General features: G+C 40.1%; 1 protein-coding gene across 3 annotated transcripts in view; it reads left to right on the plus strand.

Moving 5' to 3' along the window:
• NELL1 (neural EGFL like 1) overlaps nucleotides 1-13,147 on the plus strand; it is a 296,603-nt gene extending 283,456 nt beyond the window's left edge. For all 3 annotated transcript variants that reach the window (XM_061355044.1, XM_061355045.1, XM_061355043.1), the window contains 4 exons: nucleotides 2,627-2,820; nucleotides 7,778-7,954; nucleotides 9,688-9,912; nucleotides 11,187-13,147. In XM_061355044.1, the coding sequence (XP_061211028.1) occupies nucleotides 2,627-2,820; nucleotides 7,778-7,954; nucleotides 9,688-9,912; nucleotides 11,187-11,237 (647 nt within the window). In that variant the 3' untranslated portion in view covers nucleotides 11,238-13,147. The remainder of the gene's footprint in view (nucleotides 1-2,626; nucleotides 2,821-7,777; nucleotides 7,955-9,687; nucleotides 9,913-11,186) is intronic.
• The last annotated feature ends 2,470 nt before the right edge of the window (nucleotides 13,148-15,617 follow it).

The following is a 15,617-nucleotide window of genomic DNA, read 5'->3' on the forward strand; positions in this document are numbered from 1 at the left end:
TGCCAAAGGGATGTTCTCAGAAATGAGCTCTATTAAAAGTTCAGCGGGAAATGAGTACAGTGTCTCAGCCTTTTATATTTGATTAATGTCTGAAACTTTTAAATAATAAATGCCATAAAATAATAAGAAACCATCATTTGCATAAAGAACATTAAAAAAAAAGGGAACAAACTGAGCAGCAGCTAGGAATTGATGTTCACACTGTTACTCAGCTTTGCTTGATTGGCTTCTTTGTCAAGAATGTCCCATTTACCTGTTTGGGTCACTCTTCACGAGGCATTCTTTTTGTGCATGCTAAACAGAGAACAGGGTGTTCTTCCCTTTTGGATATGTAGAACAAATTAAGTTGGCTTTGTCCAATGTGAACAGCTCTGTAGTACTGAGAATATGAATAATGTTAGTTTTTGTAATTGCTAACATCTGGCTTTCTATAAATCTGTTAAATTACATGGAAGCAGAATTAGATTTCTGCGTCATAAGTAGAGCAATTACATAGAACTCTGTAGGCAATATGGCTTTGTATTCATCTGTGAAATGCTTTTTAGTTTTGAAATGTGAAAACTTCCCTTCTAAAATGCACTGTGATCCTACTACATCCATTGTGTGTATATATATATGCATACATACATATATATATGTATGTATATATACACTCTGTTCAAGCAGCATTTAATATGGTGGGGATGATGATGCTTGTAGAAATCACCAAAGACAAAGTGAATGCTTCATTTATACTTTTGTCTTCAATGTGAAATACCATTCAAAGTTTATTGAAAGGAAAATGGGACATTTTAAAGAATATTTCAAGCCTTTCAGTAGCTGTTTGCATATTATTTATTTCATACCAATTCATTCATAGCTCTCTTCATTTCACTCTTCATGGTTTTTACCTCCTGTGATACTCTGGCACTTGTTAAACAATGAGCTACAAGTTTTAATTTCTGCTAGTGTAGCACCTTTTACACCACAGATAGTGGACCTTTCAAGTATTCGGTAGTGCTAAGCCAGGCATTAGAGTAGCAATGTTCTTTTTTGGCAACTAAGACTGTCAGGGCAGCAAAATACACCATTTTTAAGGAAGTCTGGGAGAAGAAGCATTTGAATGATGCTGTCAGGCCCCGAGGAACATTATGGCAAAGGACTGACCCATAGGTTAGCCCAGGAGTGAAGCTCTGTGGAGGCTGAGTTTTTATACGACCAAATCCAAGGGCACTAAATATTGCCACTTGTTCCTTGACTATTTACAAATTGAAATTGGGTATTCTGCTAAACAGGTCAGAGGTAATTTTGTGGTTTGTTGTAGAGAGTTTCCTTCAGCAGATGGAGTGAACTGTTAATGTCTCTTTTAAGTTCTGGCTTTCTGAGGAGATGACTCATGAGCTTACAGCACTTATCCAAAAAAGCAGGGCAACTGACCATCACATCCCACCTAAACTGGACTTCAGGACATTTTTCTTTGTAAATTCTATTGAATTTTTAAATTTATTTTTTTTTTTTAGAGAGGAATTGTAGGTACTTTTGGGTATTATTGACCATTTATAAATTTCACACTAGCAATGAGTTCATTTTAAATGGTAAATGTGGTGGATTTTCCTTGTAATTTCTGAATTCATAGAATAGAATTCTGCAATTTTCATGATAGAAACCATCACCTACTTCTGGAAGATTTTCCTCTTCAGCCTTCCTGCTGCTATTGATACTGTTTTAACTGTTGGTTTTGGAACAAAAGACACCCACCAGTTGACTGGGCAATCTGTCAATATATTGTTCACGAACAGTTCAAAGTTATTTTCTGAAATAAACACCTGATGTTAATGATGTGCTTAACAATCTCATGCCTTTCACTGCTAGAAAAATTACACTGTCTTAGCTCCCTAGATAAATTCACATTGAATAATTATATTTTACCCTCCAAAAGAAGTCTTATTGGGTACTGTAATTCACTTTTCTCTATTGTATAATGATATTCTTTTCTTACTTCTTTATGCCATTGTTAAATCATACTTTTCCTGGTTTGCTTTGTTCTAAGACATTTTCCTGCATAAGATGCCTCTCTTTTATTTCCTTTCCTTTTTTTTTTTAATTTTTGTTTATTTATTAATTTATTTTTTTAATTCACTTATACCTTCCAGCAAGGGGAAAAGGATGCAACTGACTGCTTTTAGTATGGGAAATGTTAATCATGCTAAGAACTTATGAAGAATAGAATAATGCACTTGTATTTTGATGTGAAATCCAGAAGAGAGAGAGTTCTAGTTGACAGAAAGTCACTCTGGTTGTTCTTTAGTTTCTAGTCACTGGGAAATCATTGTACACCCTTGTCTGAAGGTTCAAGTTCATCATTGATATGCAGTTCCGCTGGATACATCAGACTCAGCATTTATAATTAAGCTGCTGGAGACAGGTTAAGAATTCTTGGTGGAATCAGAACAAACACTGAAGAAGAACCTTAGAAAAACCCAAACAAAGCCTAATGTTTAATGTCAAGCAAGTAAATACGGAAGGAATGAGAAGGAAGGCACCGTCTTCCAGCAGCAAGGCAGATGAGCAGTAATTACTTAATATAGAAATGAAATTTGACCTTTGAAAAACATGCCCAAAGCACTGTAAATGTGCTATTTTGCAGATATCGATGAGTGTGCCTTGAAGACCCACACATGCTGGAATGACTCAGCCTGTGTGAACCTGGCAGGAGGCTTTGATTGCCTTTGTCCAGCCGGACCATCCTGCACTGGAGACTGTCCCCATGAAGACGGCTTCAAGCGGAATGGGCAAGTGTGGACCCTGCGGGAGGACAGATGCTCCGTTTGCTCCTGCAAGGTGAGATCCAGGTGATCTAGGGTTCAGGAAGCCTTTAATTCTCTGTGCTTCTGTCAGAAACGCAATAGTGCAATGATAATGGTATTGGCAAAACACTAGCCTAAACAAGGCACTGAGGCAAAAGGTGAGCTCTGCTGTGGCACTGGTGCAGTTCTCCTGGGAAGTCATCTTTTATTTTGCACAACCACAGACCCATCTGAATAATGGCGAACCCTGCTGAGCCTCTACCATGGCACTCAGTGGGCCATGTCTTGATGAGGCTCTTGCATTACCCTTTAGCACCACGTGCAGGTGATCAGCATGCTTACTGGAAATGTTGAAAACTGGTTTTGTCTTTCACATGATCATTCATCTCTCAGGACAAGCCATCTTCCTGTTGGTGGTGTTTTCCTTTACTTGGAGTGCATGTGAATTAAATGGGTGAGAAGCAGGGACTGAGCATAAGCCAGAGCTTAGAGGACCTAGCAGCAGGCACTTAGTTTTCTGAAGGGAAGAAAGGTGAAGGCAGCTTCCTCCTCTTCATCCCAGGTTGGCTCTCCCACTTCATCAGTGCAGCTCTCTGCATTTTTGGAGAAGTCAGGCATAGTATGTGTAGATCTACCTTAGAGTTAACACTGAGATCTGGTGTCTTCTTGTTTTTCCCACTGGAAATTACCAGGCTTTTTCTGAATAACAAAGTTAAAAGAACAGTTGTCTCTGCTTTCCTCATTCTCACTAGTTAAAAGAGCAATGGTCTCATTGAAATCAGAAGGATGTTAGGGAATGTAACGATCTGAGAAGTGGTTGGTCATTTATGGCCACTTTGATCTAGCACATTCGTAGCACTGGTAAAGCTGTCCTTAGACACAGCAGAGCTCTACTGGCCTGTTCGTGAGTGTAAATAAAATGAGATTTTGGCCACTCTGAGAAGCTGAGCACGGAGCATGAGAACTGGCCTATCAGTCACTATGCCTCAATGCTGATGAGCCACAGAGGGTTTGAGGGGAACAAGGGAGACGAATTGTTTTGAAGATGCAAGAAGCTGAAGGCTTTATCATTTCTATATTGCAATAGTATGTCAGAAGGGAAAGTTAAGACTTTAGAGTGAATAGAACCCAAAAGTACACTGGGCTCCAAAGGGAACGTGTTCTTGTTAGTTGCTATATTTTTTACTTCAAGTAGCCTCCAGATCCCTAAAATTCCTCCCTTCAGAAGCTGAAGTCACAGAATCACTGTATCGCAGACTTCCATCCCTTTGGGCTGGAAGGGACCTTAAAGCTCATCCAGTCCCAACCCCCTGCCATGGGCACAGATACTTTCCACTAGACCAGGTTGCTCCAAGCCCTGTCCAACCTGGCCTTGAGCACTGCCAGGGATGGGGCAGCCACAGCTTCTCTGGGCAACCTGTGCCAGTGCCTCAGCACCCTCACAGGGAAGAGCTTCTGCCTAAGAGCTCATCTCAGTCTCCCCTCTGTCAGGTTAAAGCCTTATCCTGTCCCTACAGGCCCTTGTCCAAAGCCCCTCTCCAGCTTTCTTGTTGACCCCTTTAGGCACAGGAAGCTGCTCTAAGGTGTCCCTGGAGCCTTCTCTGCTCCAGGCTCTCTCAACACATCCTCCAGCCCTAATCATTCATTATACTTCTAACTCAAAATTTTAAATGATTCTGCTCACTTGTTTTATCTAGGAGACAAACCAACATTTCAGATTTAACATGATGTGTTTTATTTTGGCTCTTCTTTTGGTATGGTTATTTTTGGAGAAGTCAGATAGATATATTTTGGGCATTGGCTGAAACATATAGATCCCATCTTGAAAAATATTTTAACTTGGACTCTGGTGCAAAAATAATTAAATACCTTACTTAACTGTAAAGTTCATTAAAGTTATTTGTGGAGTAGTATACCATGGAATATGATAAATTTTATAACGAAGCAGTGTCATTGCTAAACAGGAGATTATTTCAGTTTATATCAGACCCAGTTTCTTCAAACCATCCTTGTTCATCTGAGTGATTATGAATATTACAAAACCGTAAGTTCTAAAAACTGAATTAATATTGTACCTTAAGTATATTTGATGTCTCTTCTACAGGCATCTTCCTGAACTCCTGTAGATTCAATACACAGACAAATTTAAGATTCATAAAAATTGAGCCTGGGGATAAGCAGACAGCTGGGAACAGAAAGATGTGCCGAGGAGATGAATGTTCCCAAGGGCAAGAAGAGTTTGGGGATTTGGTTATACCAGGGTCTGATTTCTGTCCAGACTGGCCTTGAGGCTCCATAGAAATTCTAGTCACATTTTACAGCAATTCCCTGTGTGTCAGTTTTTCCTTTGGTAAGAATAATTTTGTGATCATGCCACTGATGCTTATGACACATGTAGAACTGATTCAGTGAGGAAGGTGGGGAAAGAGAGGTGCTAGTAAGATGCTTCATGTTATTACCCACCAAAAGAAAGAAAGTTGCTTTCTATGTATTTCTCAATTTTCTCTGTATTTCTCAATGCTACTATAGAGCTGCAAAGATGAGATGTTGTAGGTTAAGAGTCTTTGTGTCAGTGTGGTATAGAGATAAAAATGTTTTTTGAAAGGCATGGAACTAATGGGGTTGTAGATAAAACACAGATGCTTAAAGAATAAAGAGAGTAGCAGTGTATTATGATTACCAAAAGGTCTCTGGCAAAATCACCAGGCTTTGTCAGTGTTCTGAAATGCAGAGAGTAAAGGCAACATAAAAGGTTAGCTGCTCCCAGGAGGTAAGAGCACAGGAGCTCAGAGAAGCGCAGAACTGCCAGTGCTGTCACCAGCTGAAAGGGGAATTTGAAAACTCTTTCTGAAAGCTTGGAAATGGAATTGGAGTGAAGCACAGTGGTTGTTGTTAGCTGCTGTTAATCAGCACTCCATTGTGGAGACAAGAGGGACTGCCATTGTGGAGGGCACAGGGTTGCCTGGATGCCTGGCACAGCCCCACATGCCTGGAGCTGGTTATCCTGGCAGCAAGGCTGCGTGCTGAACTGCTGTTTGATGCCCACCCTCAGGACGCTGCTTGTGCTTTCCCACCTTCTGGAATGGAGGTTTAGTCATCACTCTCCATCAGAGAAGGTTTTGGGCTCTCTTCTTTGGCCACTTGCTGAAAGGGGAGGGTGATTCTTTCCTTGGCTTTTGTGGGAAGGTTTATTCACAGCATTGCATCTGGACCTGTGTTTGGTGAAACAGGCCACTTCTGGTTTTCCTTATGGTTCACTCATGCTGCTGAGCAAGAAATTAAAGCTGGTTTATTCCTTCTCCCACAACTAAAGTAGCTAACTAGCCACAAGTACAGAATCCTTAGATAGGGCAATCTAGTCCTATGCTCTGTGGTTGGCAAAACAGTTTAGATCCACGTTAACCCGGCATGTTTTCTACATTTCCATAATTATGTGTTCTCTTCAGCTTTCCCTGCTATAAGAAGCAAGAAATTATAAAAATAATTTTATTTATTTTTACAACAGAAAATAATATTCTAATCAATTCAAAACTATGAGTAAATGCAGCGGTGGCACTGACTGACATGGATGTTGTGATTCCCTGATGCTGGTTTTATACATGTTGCATTGTGATGAAGACTGGCTTTCCTTAAATCCAAGAGCCAAATGCAGATTCCTACATCAAAGCATAACCAAAACAGTCACACCTGCTGCATGCTGTGGTTATGATTATTTTATCTGCCTGTGGAAAAGACATCCTGGGCTCCTGTCACTCTTTTTAGTAATCACTTTTTGAGAGGAAGAGGGAAAATAAATTCCCCTTTAATAGATATCTCTTTATGTTGTGGAATGGGAAATTTTCCTTCTTAGTTCAGATTCAGAACAAGGTTTGGATGAGAATGTGGAAAAACTGCAATGTTGTGAAGTTGTTTTAGGAATTGTACATTTGGGATCCAGAGCAGAATATAGCTTCATTTCTTTCACAGCTCTCCCTTCCAATTGGCTGCAGGGGATGCTTTGCTTGAGTAAGGACTAATCCAGTACCAAGCACCGAATGCAAAAGAAGCTCATGTCACAACTGTTCAGTAATCTCCTAATGAAGTGTGATTTCAGTTCCCAGCCTATGTGTGGCACTTTAGTCTGTTGGCTCACTTACAGTAAGAGGTGTAATTTCAAACACAATAGTCCATCCAATTTTCATAACTAGAATTAGAATCAATTTGTTTTTCTGTGATGCAAAGAAAATATATCATTTTCTCTTTATGTGCAGAAGCAATTCTTCTGTTTATCTCAAACAGTTCTATTTAATGGTCTTTAACCAAATGGGCCATCCAATACTGTAAGCAAATATTTAGCAAAATCATATTTTGGAGAGCCTGTGGAATACAGGCCTTCTTTAATACATGAACTGAATTGCATGGATGATAAGACCATTTAGCTTTAAGCTGGTATGGTATAGATCCAAATTTGGAACAGAACCAGTGGTAAATTCAGAGCAAAGAAGGATTAATGCTACTGTGATTTTGCTATACTGTGCTCCCATGAAGGTAAAGGGACCACCTTCAGGACTTGAGTACATTGATTTATTCAAGTTATTTTCTTCACAGTGATACTTTCAGTCAAAATGCTGCTAAACAAATACTAAATGTGTTAAGAGTGGCAACTATTTTAAGAGTTCATAGATGTAAATTGTTTCACCATATTTCTTCTGAGATACTGTTTTCTTTTAACTTCATTAGCTGGAGACAGGAGCACAGTATTCTCGGGCAATGATGGATCCATTCACTTATAGACACTGGAACAATACCGGTATCTGAGGTATTACTCATAACTGGCAGGATCCACCATTAGTGGTGGTAACATCAAATACATTAAGAACTTAGTTATCTCTTGACGCACATATCTGTACCTTACCCAGTTTGCTGCACGGCCCTTTGATGCACATGCATGTACCATACCCAGCTTGCTGTCTGCAGTGTGTGGCTGACCTCAGGGCAATGTGTCCTTGCAGGATGGGAGGATTTTCTGCCGGAGGACAGCGTGTGACTGCAGGAACCCCAGTGCTGATCTCTTCTGCTGCCCAGAGTGTGACACCCGCATCACCAGCCAGTGCCTCGACCAGACAGGGCACAAGCTCTACCGCAGTGGGGACAACTGGACCTACAGCTGCCAGCAGTGCCGATGCCTGGTACGAGTAAAGTGTTTCTGAAGGGGGCAACAGTAACACAGGTTATGCTGTTTAGTGAAGCAAACCTGGAAGCAGGCTCAGGGGTCCCTCTTCACCTGCTTTTCAGACTGGGGATGATGATGAGGCTCTTAGAGAGAACTGAAAGCTGCACAATCAGTTTTCCTTCTACTGCTGAATAAGTATCTCTAATGAACAAAATACAAGCTTGACAAAAGGTTTGACACCCTGACACTGTATTAAAGCATTAGTCTGCTTTTGAGAGCTTCTGTAAGGTTGTCTGATCTTCAAACGGCTTTTAAAATACATTTTTTTTTCACATGTGATGGATGTGGCTGGAGGAGTTTCAGTTAGAATTGCATCAGCTGGTGACAGCAGAACGCACAGTGCAGTTCTTTTTTCTGTCAGCAAATGCTGGAAGAATGGAGTGCCAGCCAGTACCATGTAATGAATTAGCAAAAATTAACCAAATGTAGAAGGGTAAAGAAAACTGGAATTCCTAGACAAACATGCAAAATAAAGAACATCTATTTCCTCATTAGGCACTGGAGATTATTTCCATAAAGCTTGAAGTTTTGCACAGATATACTAATTAGTGCAGCAGTGAACTTCATTAAAATTATCAGTTTTCCATTTATATCTGTCTGCATAACATAATCTTTATATATGATATTAATCAAGAGGTGTCTGAGCATCAGGAAACAAATTACTTTCAAAGCTAAGTTACTGTGAAGAGATAATTATCTGTGATGTACAGCAGTAAGTTATATTCTCCTAAGATTTTTATTCATGTTTGCAGAAGAACAGCAAAGAAACATTTGCAGCCAGCAGCAATGGCAAATATTCTTGACATGTTTTACAAGGGACACTGAGTTTGTGGCTAGCGGTTCTTTGCTTCATTTTATGATTGGGTTAACATACAGAGCTAAAAGACAGCAATGCCTTAAATGCCCTTACCTACATGTAAGGTTATGTATGTGATGTTACCAGTAGTGCTTTATGAAGCACTTGCTGATGCACTGAATGCACCTGAAGTATAATGCAAGTTACTACAGGCCTTTGCAGGTTAAGTTTAGACACACAGAGCAGTCCTCTACAGAAGTGACCTGATGACTGTCTCTCCTCCAGGTTTCTACCTACTAAACAGTTTGGGTTGACTTTTTTTTTTTTTTTACAAAGCTAAATAATAACATACTCAGTGGAACAGAACTGGTATTGCTTTAACAGTTCCTTTAGGAGTTGACAGTCAAATCAATTTTAGCTGTTGCTAGTTAGATGGATGTTTAGTGCTTCTCAAATGTACCAACCTCCATCTATCTACAGTGTCATTTTTGTGTTTAAACAGTTGCTGTGATCCTGCAGAGATGCTCCTGCGGCCAGGGTTAGAGTGAGTGCATGAGTCTGCAAGGCAATCACTGCAAAAATTATACTTCATGGGAAATATTGGAACCCAGTATTTAATGCTGCCTTTAAAAACTCCAAAGAACTCAGTTTCTCCTGCTACATTGAAGACAGTGGTGATGTTTAGTTTAGACCACTCAAATGATGGTCTACTACACTTGGGAAACTCCAGCTCAGTATTCAAACAGGCATTTCTCTGATCTACCAAACTGAGAGCTGACACATTTTTATTCCAGTTTCAGGAAAATAAAACTTTTCTATTAGATGGGATGCAAAAATTTGTGGTTGCTAATAAATGGCAACAAATGGAATGAGCTTTGCTTCAATTTTTACAGGAAGGAGAGGTGGATTGTTGGCCTCTCCTGTGCCCAAAACTCAACTGCGAATACACAGCCATCTCAGAAGGAGAGTGCTGTCCCCACTGCGTCAGTGACCCCTGTTTGGCTGACAACATCACCTACGATATCAGGAAAACCTGTCTGGATGACTATGGGATCACAAGGCTTAGTGGCGCTGTATGGACAATGGTGGGATCTCCTTGTACAACCTGCAAATGCAAGGTATGATGGGCAAAGTAGAAGGGGAATGGAAATGTATGTTGCTGCATCAAATCAGGGTCACTTTCTGCTGTTGAAAGCTCCCATTCAGATCTCAGGGAAGTAAATGAGAGATGAGGGCAGCAGCTTACTGAAAACTCCACACCTTTAGTGTTGTGCAGGGTGGAAACAAAACAGTTCTGTGCTTGTTGGAAATACTGAGTGCTGATGTGTAATATCCTAGTGCAGCTTCCAGACATCCTGTTGGAGAACCCTTTAGGCATTCTCAGTGTTAAGCTAGGTGAATATTTTAACACCTGCCTAATGTGGATGTTTATGACAATGTGTATTACAGAACAGGTGATCAGAGGCAAAAGCACTAACTAATGTTTCCCCAGGAAGGACACAAGTAGAATCATGTCGCAGCTCAGAGATGGAGGCTCTCCCCCAGCAGCAGTGGGAAGGGGATGTCATAGTTTCTGCTTCCTGATCTCATGCAGGTGTATTTAATTCCATGACTCAGTGCAGAAGTGCAGGTTGACTCCCTTGCTCCCTGCAGTGATGACCCTACTGTGATAATATCAGAATGATGAAAATGTTGGTTTGGGTTATCTAAAATTTTCTTGTGATCCCTGTGGGAAACTAAGCTGTTTCTTCATGGTTTTAAATTAATTGAAGGCAGCTTTTCTGCAGTTCATCAGTGTTTTTCCTATTGTTTTCTGTTGGATTTAAAAAAAAAGAAAAGAAAAAACATTTGCCCATTTGGGTCTTGCTGCTTGGTGGAGTGTTTTTCTTATTATGCAAGATAGTTTTGTAAATTACTAGATGTTGCAGAAAGATATTTAACAGTGGATTAAACTCCAAAGCTGTATGGTGTTTTCTCCCTCCATACATATCTGCCATAAATCAAGAACTGAACTATCTGCTTATTTCAGACTAGCAGAGAGCTTCCCTGCATGGATTGCATCAAAACTCTCTCTCTCCATTAACATTCTTACATGGAAGAAAAAAATCCAATCATCTCTTGCCTTTGTGGTGCTGTATTTTGTTATGGTGACCAGTGAGTCTTTCACACCCGGCTTTCTAGTTCACGTGTAGTTCAGACCAGTTCAGTGCTATTTGGAAAAGTCAGCCTCCTCCAAAAGCCACCCCTGTTGGAACCAATGAGGAAAACCTTGGGATATTGGCTTCAGTGGTGGATGTGTCCAAGATGTATCTATCCCTGTGTGCCACCAACCCCTTTGCTCTCTGTAACTTGTTCTGTAAGGTGATTGACAGCTGCTTGTTTGTCTGTGCAGAATGGGAATGTCTGCTGCTCCGTGGATTTGGAGTGTCTCAGCAATAACTGACATACTCAGATGGGACTATGCCAAGAGGGGGACCGAGGAAGATGACCACCTGAAATGAAGCTGTGTGCGTTGGTGTTTTGTACAACAGACAGTTACCAAAGTCTCCACCTGAGGAAGATGTTTGGGAGTTGCCTTTGGGACCTACCACTATGCTCATCCTCACCACCCTTGTCTGGGTGGATTACAGTACAGCGCATACAAGTCAGTGGTTGTTACAGAGTTTTCAGTGTTGTAAATGACACACTTCTCCTGTCAAGAAATTTGCAAATATGTTTAAATTATTTCATGGTTAAACTACTGCTGTATTTTTGGTTTAATTTGTGTATTGACAACATGCTAGAATCCAACTCTTCTTACTTTGCATCTAGATTTTACAAATAAGACAGCCTGTTGTGATTTTGTCCCATGATATCACATACTTAATTCCAAGGTCCCTGTCAGATGTATTTATGAAAATATGTATGTATGTACAGTCAGATTGCATAGTCCTTATATTTCACAGCTGTCCAACCTTTTAAAGCAGTCAAAGGTATATTTGATTGGACAGAATGGAAATAATCAAAATAAGTCTGTCTTAAAAAATTATGAAATTCAATGCCATGAACTTCATGGCAAAAAAGGCACTTTCTTCTCCCAGACGTTCAGAGCAGCAGCAAGACTCCTACAAGAAATGGAACTAAACCCACATTCCACTGCCAATTCAACACATGTTCAGGAAAGAATCACCAGTCATTGTCAATGTTCTGTTTTGCAAGCGAAACTAAACTGCAAGTGCTAGAAGAGGGTGTGGAGTTGTGGATTGTGCAGTGATAAAACAGGCGGAGACCCTTAAGGTCATCTAATTCAAATAGAGTAGGTTAAAATTTGCTTTCAATCATAACATCATTGATGAGTTCAGGGGTTTTCCTCTCTTGTGTTCACTGTAATAATGATGTCTGCCATTCTCAGGTACTGCTGCCCTAATGACAAAAGTGCAGAAGCACCTTCACCAGCAGCATGCAGGACAGGAGACGTTAACGCTTGATAACTTTTATTATCCTATTCACAGCTCAGAAACAGGTTTTCTCTGGTCACATGTTGACATTCAGAAATACTTAAGTTTTAAATTTACCCGCAGTGTTGTGGGGTACCTAAGTTTAGACAGAAATACAAATTAAAACTCTTAGCCCTGTATTGAGATTAGAGTTTACATTCTCTTCAGCTAATGCCTATTTTTGCCATGAGGCTAGAAAGTTTGTGGCGTTAGAACAAGAATATATTTCTCCAATGATGGCACCTGCAGCTTCAATGTCACCTTTATAATGTGCTCTTGTGTTTTGTTCTGCTCATTTGTGTAGTGTTTTTTGCTTTTTATTTATTTAATTAAACACACTGAGTATATGGAAAAGTACAGAAATGAGTATAGTGGCTACAGTTTGGGAAGTACATTTGTGAGTTTTCCATGCAGAAAATGTGAAACTGATTAACAAGAATGAAGTGTGACTTTACAGTGACATTACTCATCTTTTGAATGAAGTATTATTATATTTCTTATCCGGGGATGGTGACAAAAGAGTATAAACACTCCTTTCAATCATTCGGACAACTTCATTCCCATTCTTTAAACAGGATTTGTTTTATCCAACAGGTTTGTGTGGTGAAGGTAAATTTATTTTCTTAAAATGCCCCATCAATTTCAGCTACTCATGTATTGACTATATTTACATTGCCCTAATGATTGTATAATAAGGGAAACAGTTGTGTTTTATATGATGCTCAAAGGATGTTTGTAAATCATAATGTCAGCTCATTTTGTATATCACATTGTAAAACCCAATGGTAATTCAGTTGGATGGGAGATTCAGTGGGCTGAGATATAAAGGGGAATGATTTAAAACTCGTGGGCATCTAAATAAACTCCTGTGTACAGATTGCTTTCCCTCAGTGTTATTAGCTGAGTTTTCGAACACTAATCACTGTCCTTTCCAGGGTTGAACTCTGGATGTTGCTAAAAGGAGAAAGAGTGTTTGCCAGAGATGTAGCAGCAGAGTTGCAAGAATGCTTCATTTATACTTACTCAGACAAAATGATATATTCCAGTGTATCACTTACAGCAGTTCCTGAAGCTCTGTAAATAGGATGAAAGACAGTACAGGGTCTGAAAATCATTCTTATCTCGTGTACTTTGTAGTAGTGAAGCCCTTTCCCAGGACACTTTCTGGCAGCTCCAGCCGTTGTTAGGATCATGCTCTGCAGGAGCACAGAAGTTCACATTTTTCCACAATACAGACCAATTTTCTTGCCAAACTCAAATGCACGTTAATTCACTAAACCCCTTTCAGAGCATTTTATACAGCATTATGTGGCATTATCTCCAGAGTGATACAGCTTGGATTATTTACACAAAGTGCAAATATTGACACAGACCTGTTTGTTTCTGTTGCATTTTAAGCAGTTTCCCTGACTGTGATGAACTTTTCCTTAGGAAGCAGTTTGATCACTAATCACAACACATTTACCTACAGAGTACTCGGGAGCCACAGCCCAGCTTAAAGAGCACATTGAGGAAAAATGTGTTCCTCTGTGATCAAGGTAAGAACTTGGAAGACCTCTTTCTTGAAGAAATTCCCTATTCCATATAAACCTATGGGCACTGCAGTGAAAATGCTGGGGAAAAAGATAATAATCCAGTTTATTATAATAATTTCTGAAAGATTTCCAATTTGTGAGACAGACCTTCTCTCTGCTCAGAAGAGAACAATAATAGTAATGTGAGGGGCAACTACCAGTATCACTCTGTGAAAGGAAACTTGCTCCTAGTTAAGGAACTTGGTCAAAACTTTCACTGTAAGCAGTTGGAATTTTGTAGCTGTTTCTACTTCTTTAACCTATAAAGGAATATATTCCCTGCATCTGACACTTCTGATGACAAAAAATGAGTAAGTGAGAAACAGAAAATGAGAATTCCACCTGTAGGAAAGTGTCTTTGCCTCTTCCTTTTGGCAAAAAGCTCAGCCTAGGGACTAAACCAGAGCACTGTATTGGGTCTTGTGAGGGAAGCTGCTTCTCAGTTCCTCTCCTTATGTGGTTGTAAATCCACCTCCTGAGATAAATCAAGTGCAACGGTTCCTTTATAGGGGCTCCTGGACCACACTGAGCCACACTAGTCTCTATTCAAGGCCAAAGAAAATCCAAACTATTCCTCACAAATGCTGACTAATATCTACTTAATTAACAGGAACGTGTGGGAGATTTATTAGTGTCCCTGTGCTGTCTCAGAGACCTAAGTAACAACTGTCTGCCAATAATCCCAAGAGCTGTCATGAATTTCCAAGTATAACTGTGCACAACAGTTAATTAATAGCATCTTTTCAATCAGATCCCCACGACAAACAAAATATCATCTGTGGGTTTGTTTGGGGTGTTTTCCTGTGGCAAACAATAATGTTTTACAAAGCAAAAGGTGAAGTGTCAGGAATGATTACACAATGGTGGAGTAGATTGTAATAGAATTAAAAAGGTAACTCCTATGAGCAGTATGGGAATGTCTCACACCTCATGGTACTTACATAGTCATCATTAATGAGGTGATTTTCAAAGGGCCCCATGATACAGTTTGTTGTCAAATTTGAAGTGAGTGTTGTGAGAAGACAGAATTGTTTGAGGAGCATATTTTGCCATCAGAAATACCTGCCTGCCAACAAGCTGCTGTTCCTCTTAAGGTAGATCTTTGGCACTCACCGCAATTTAAACTGGTGTCAGGAGCATTTATGGGGGTACTAGTTGCAGATGCTAACAGGGGTATTTCTTGTTACTAGATGGCAGTCAACAGCCCTGCTTATGCAGAGTCAGGGATATCTGAGGAAGGTGTATAGTCAAATGCTGATAAAAAGAGTCAAATTCAGGGGGTTTAATGCAGCCATCACCAGGAAATTCACAGTATGTGGCATATGAAGTAAAAAATCAAGGTGGCCAGTCAAAAACAAAAGAAAGGTCTTCAAACCATGCCTGTGTCCTTCAAAATCTTTGCTTTCTTTCCTGCTGCTTCAGCTGAGCAGGGTGAGAGATGCACTAACTTCTGACAAGTGGGTTCTGGTTGGGGCCACATAATTTCTTCAGGAGTGCCTCACACTGGAATTGGTTTTTTTCCTAAATTTGTACCTGAGATCATTTTATTTAAGTGTTTGTTTGGGATTGAGCATGCTTGGAAGCAAGACTCATCATGTTCTCTTTAAGACTGAAGTAGGTACAACAGGATCAGGAGCAATTCCATCTTTGTTTTTGTCTGTGCGTCTGCTGTGGTGGGGGGAAGCCACCTCGGGAAAGGCCCGAAATTGCCGAGCCAGCTCGCTTGTGTTTGAATGGACTGGGGCTACAGCCAGTGGTTTCACAAGTTGTAAT

This window comes from Neopsephotus bourkii, unplaced genomic scaffold (assembly GCF_033783945.1).
Source record: "Neopsephotus bourkii isolate Nb327-2 ecotype Australia unplaced genomic scaffold, CSIRO-AGI_Nbou_v1 NB_768, whole genome shotgun sequence".
Classification (NCBI taxonomy): domain Eukaryota; kingdom Metazoa; phylum Chordata; class Aves; order Psittaciformes; family Psittacidae; genus Neopsephotus; species Neopsephotus bourkii.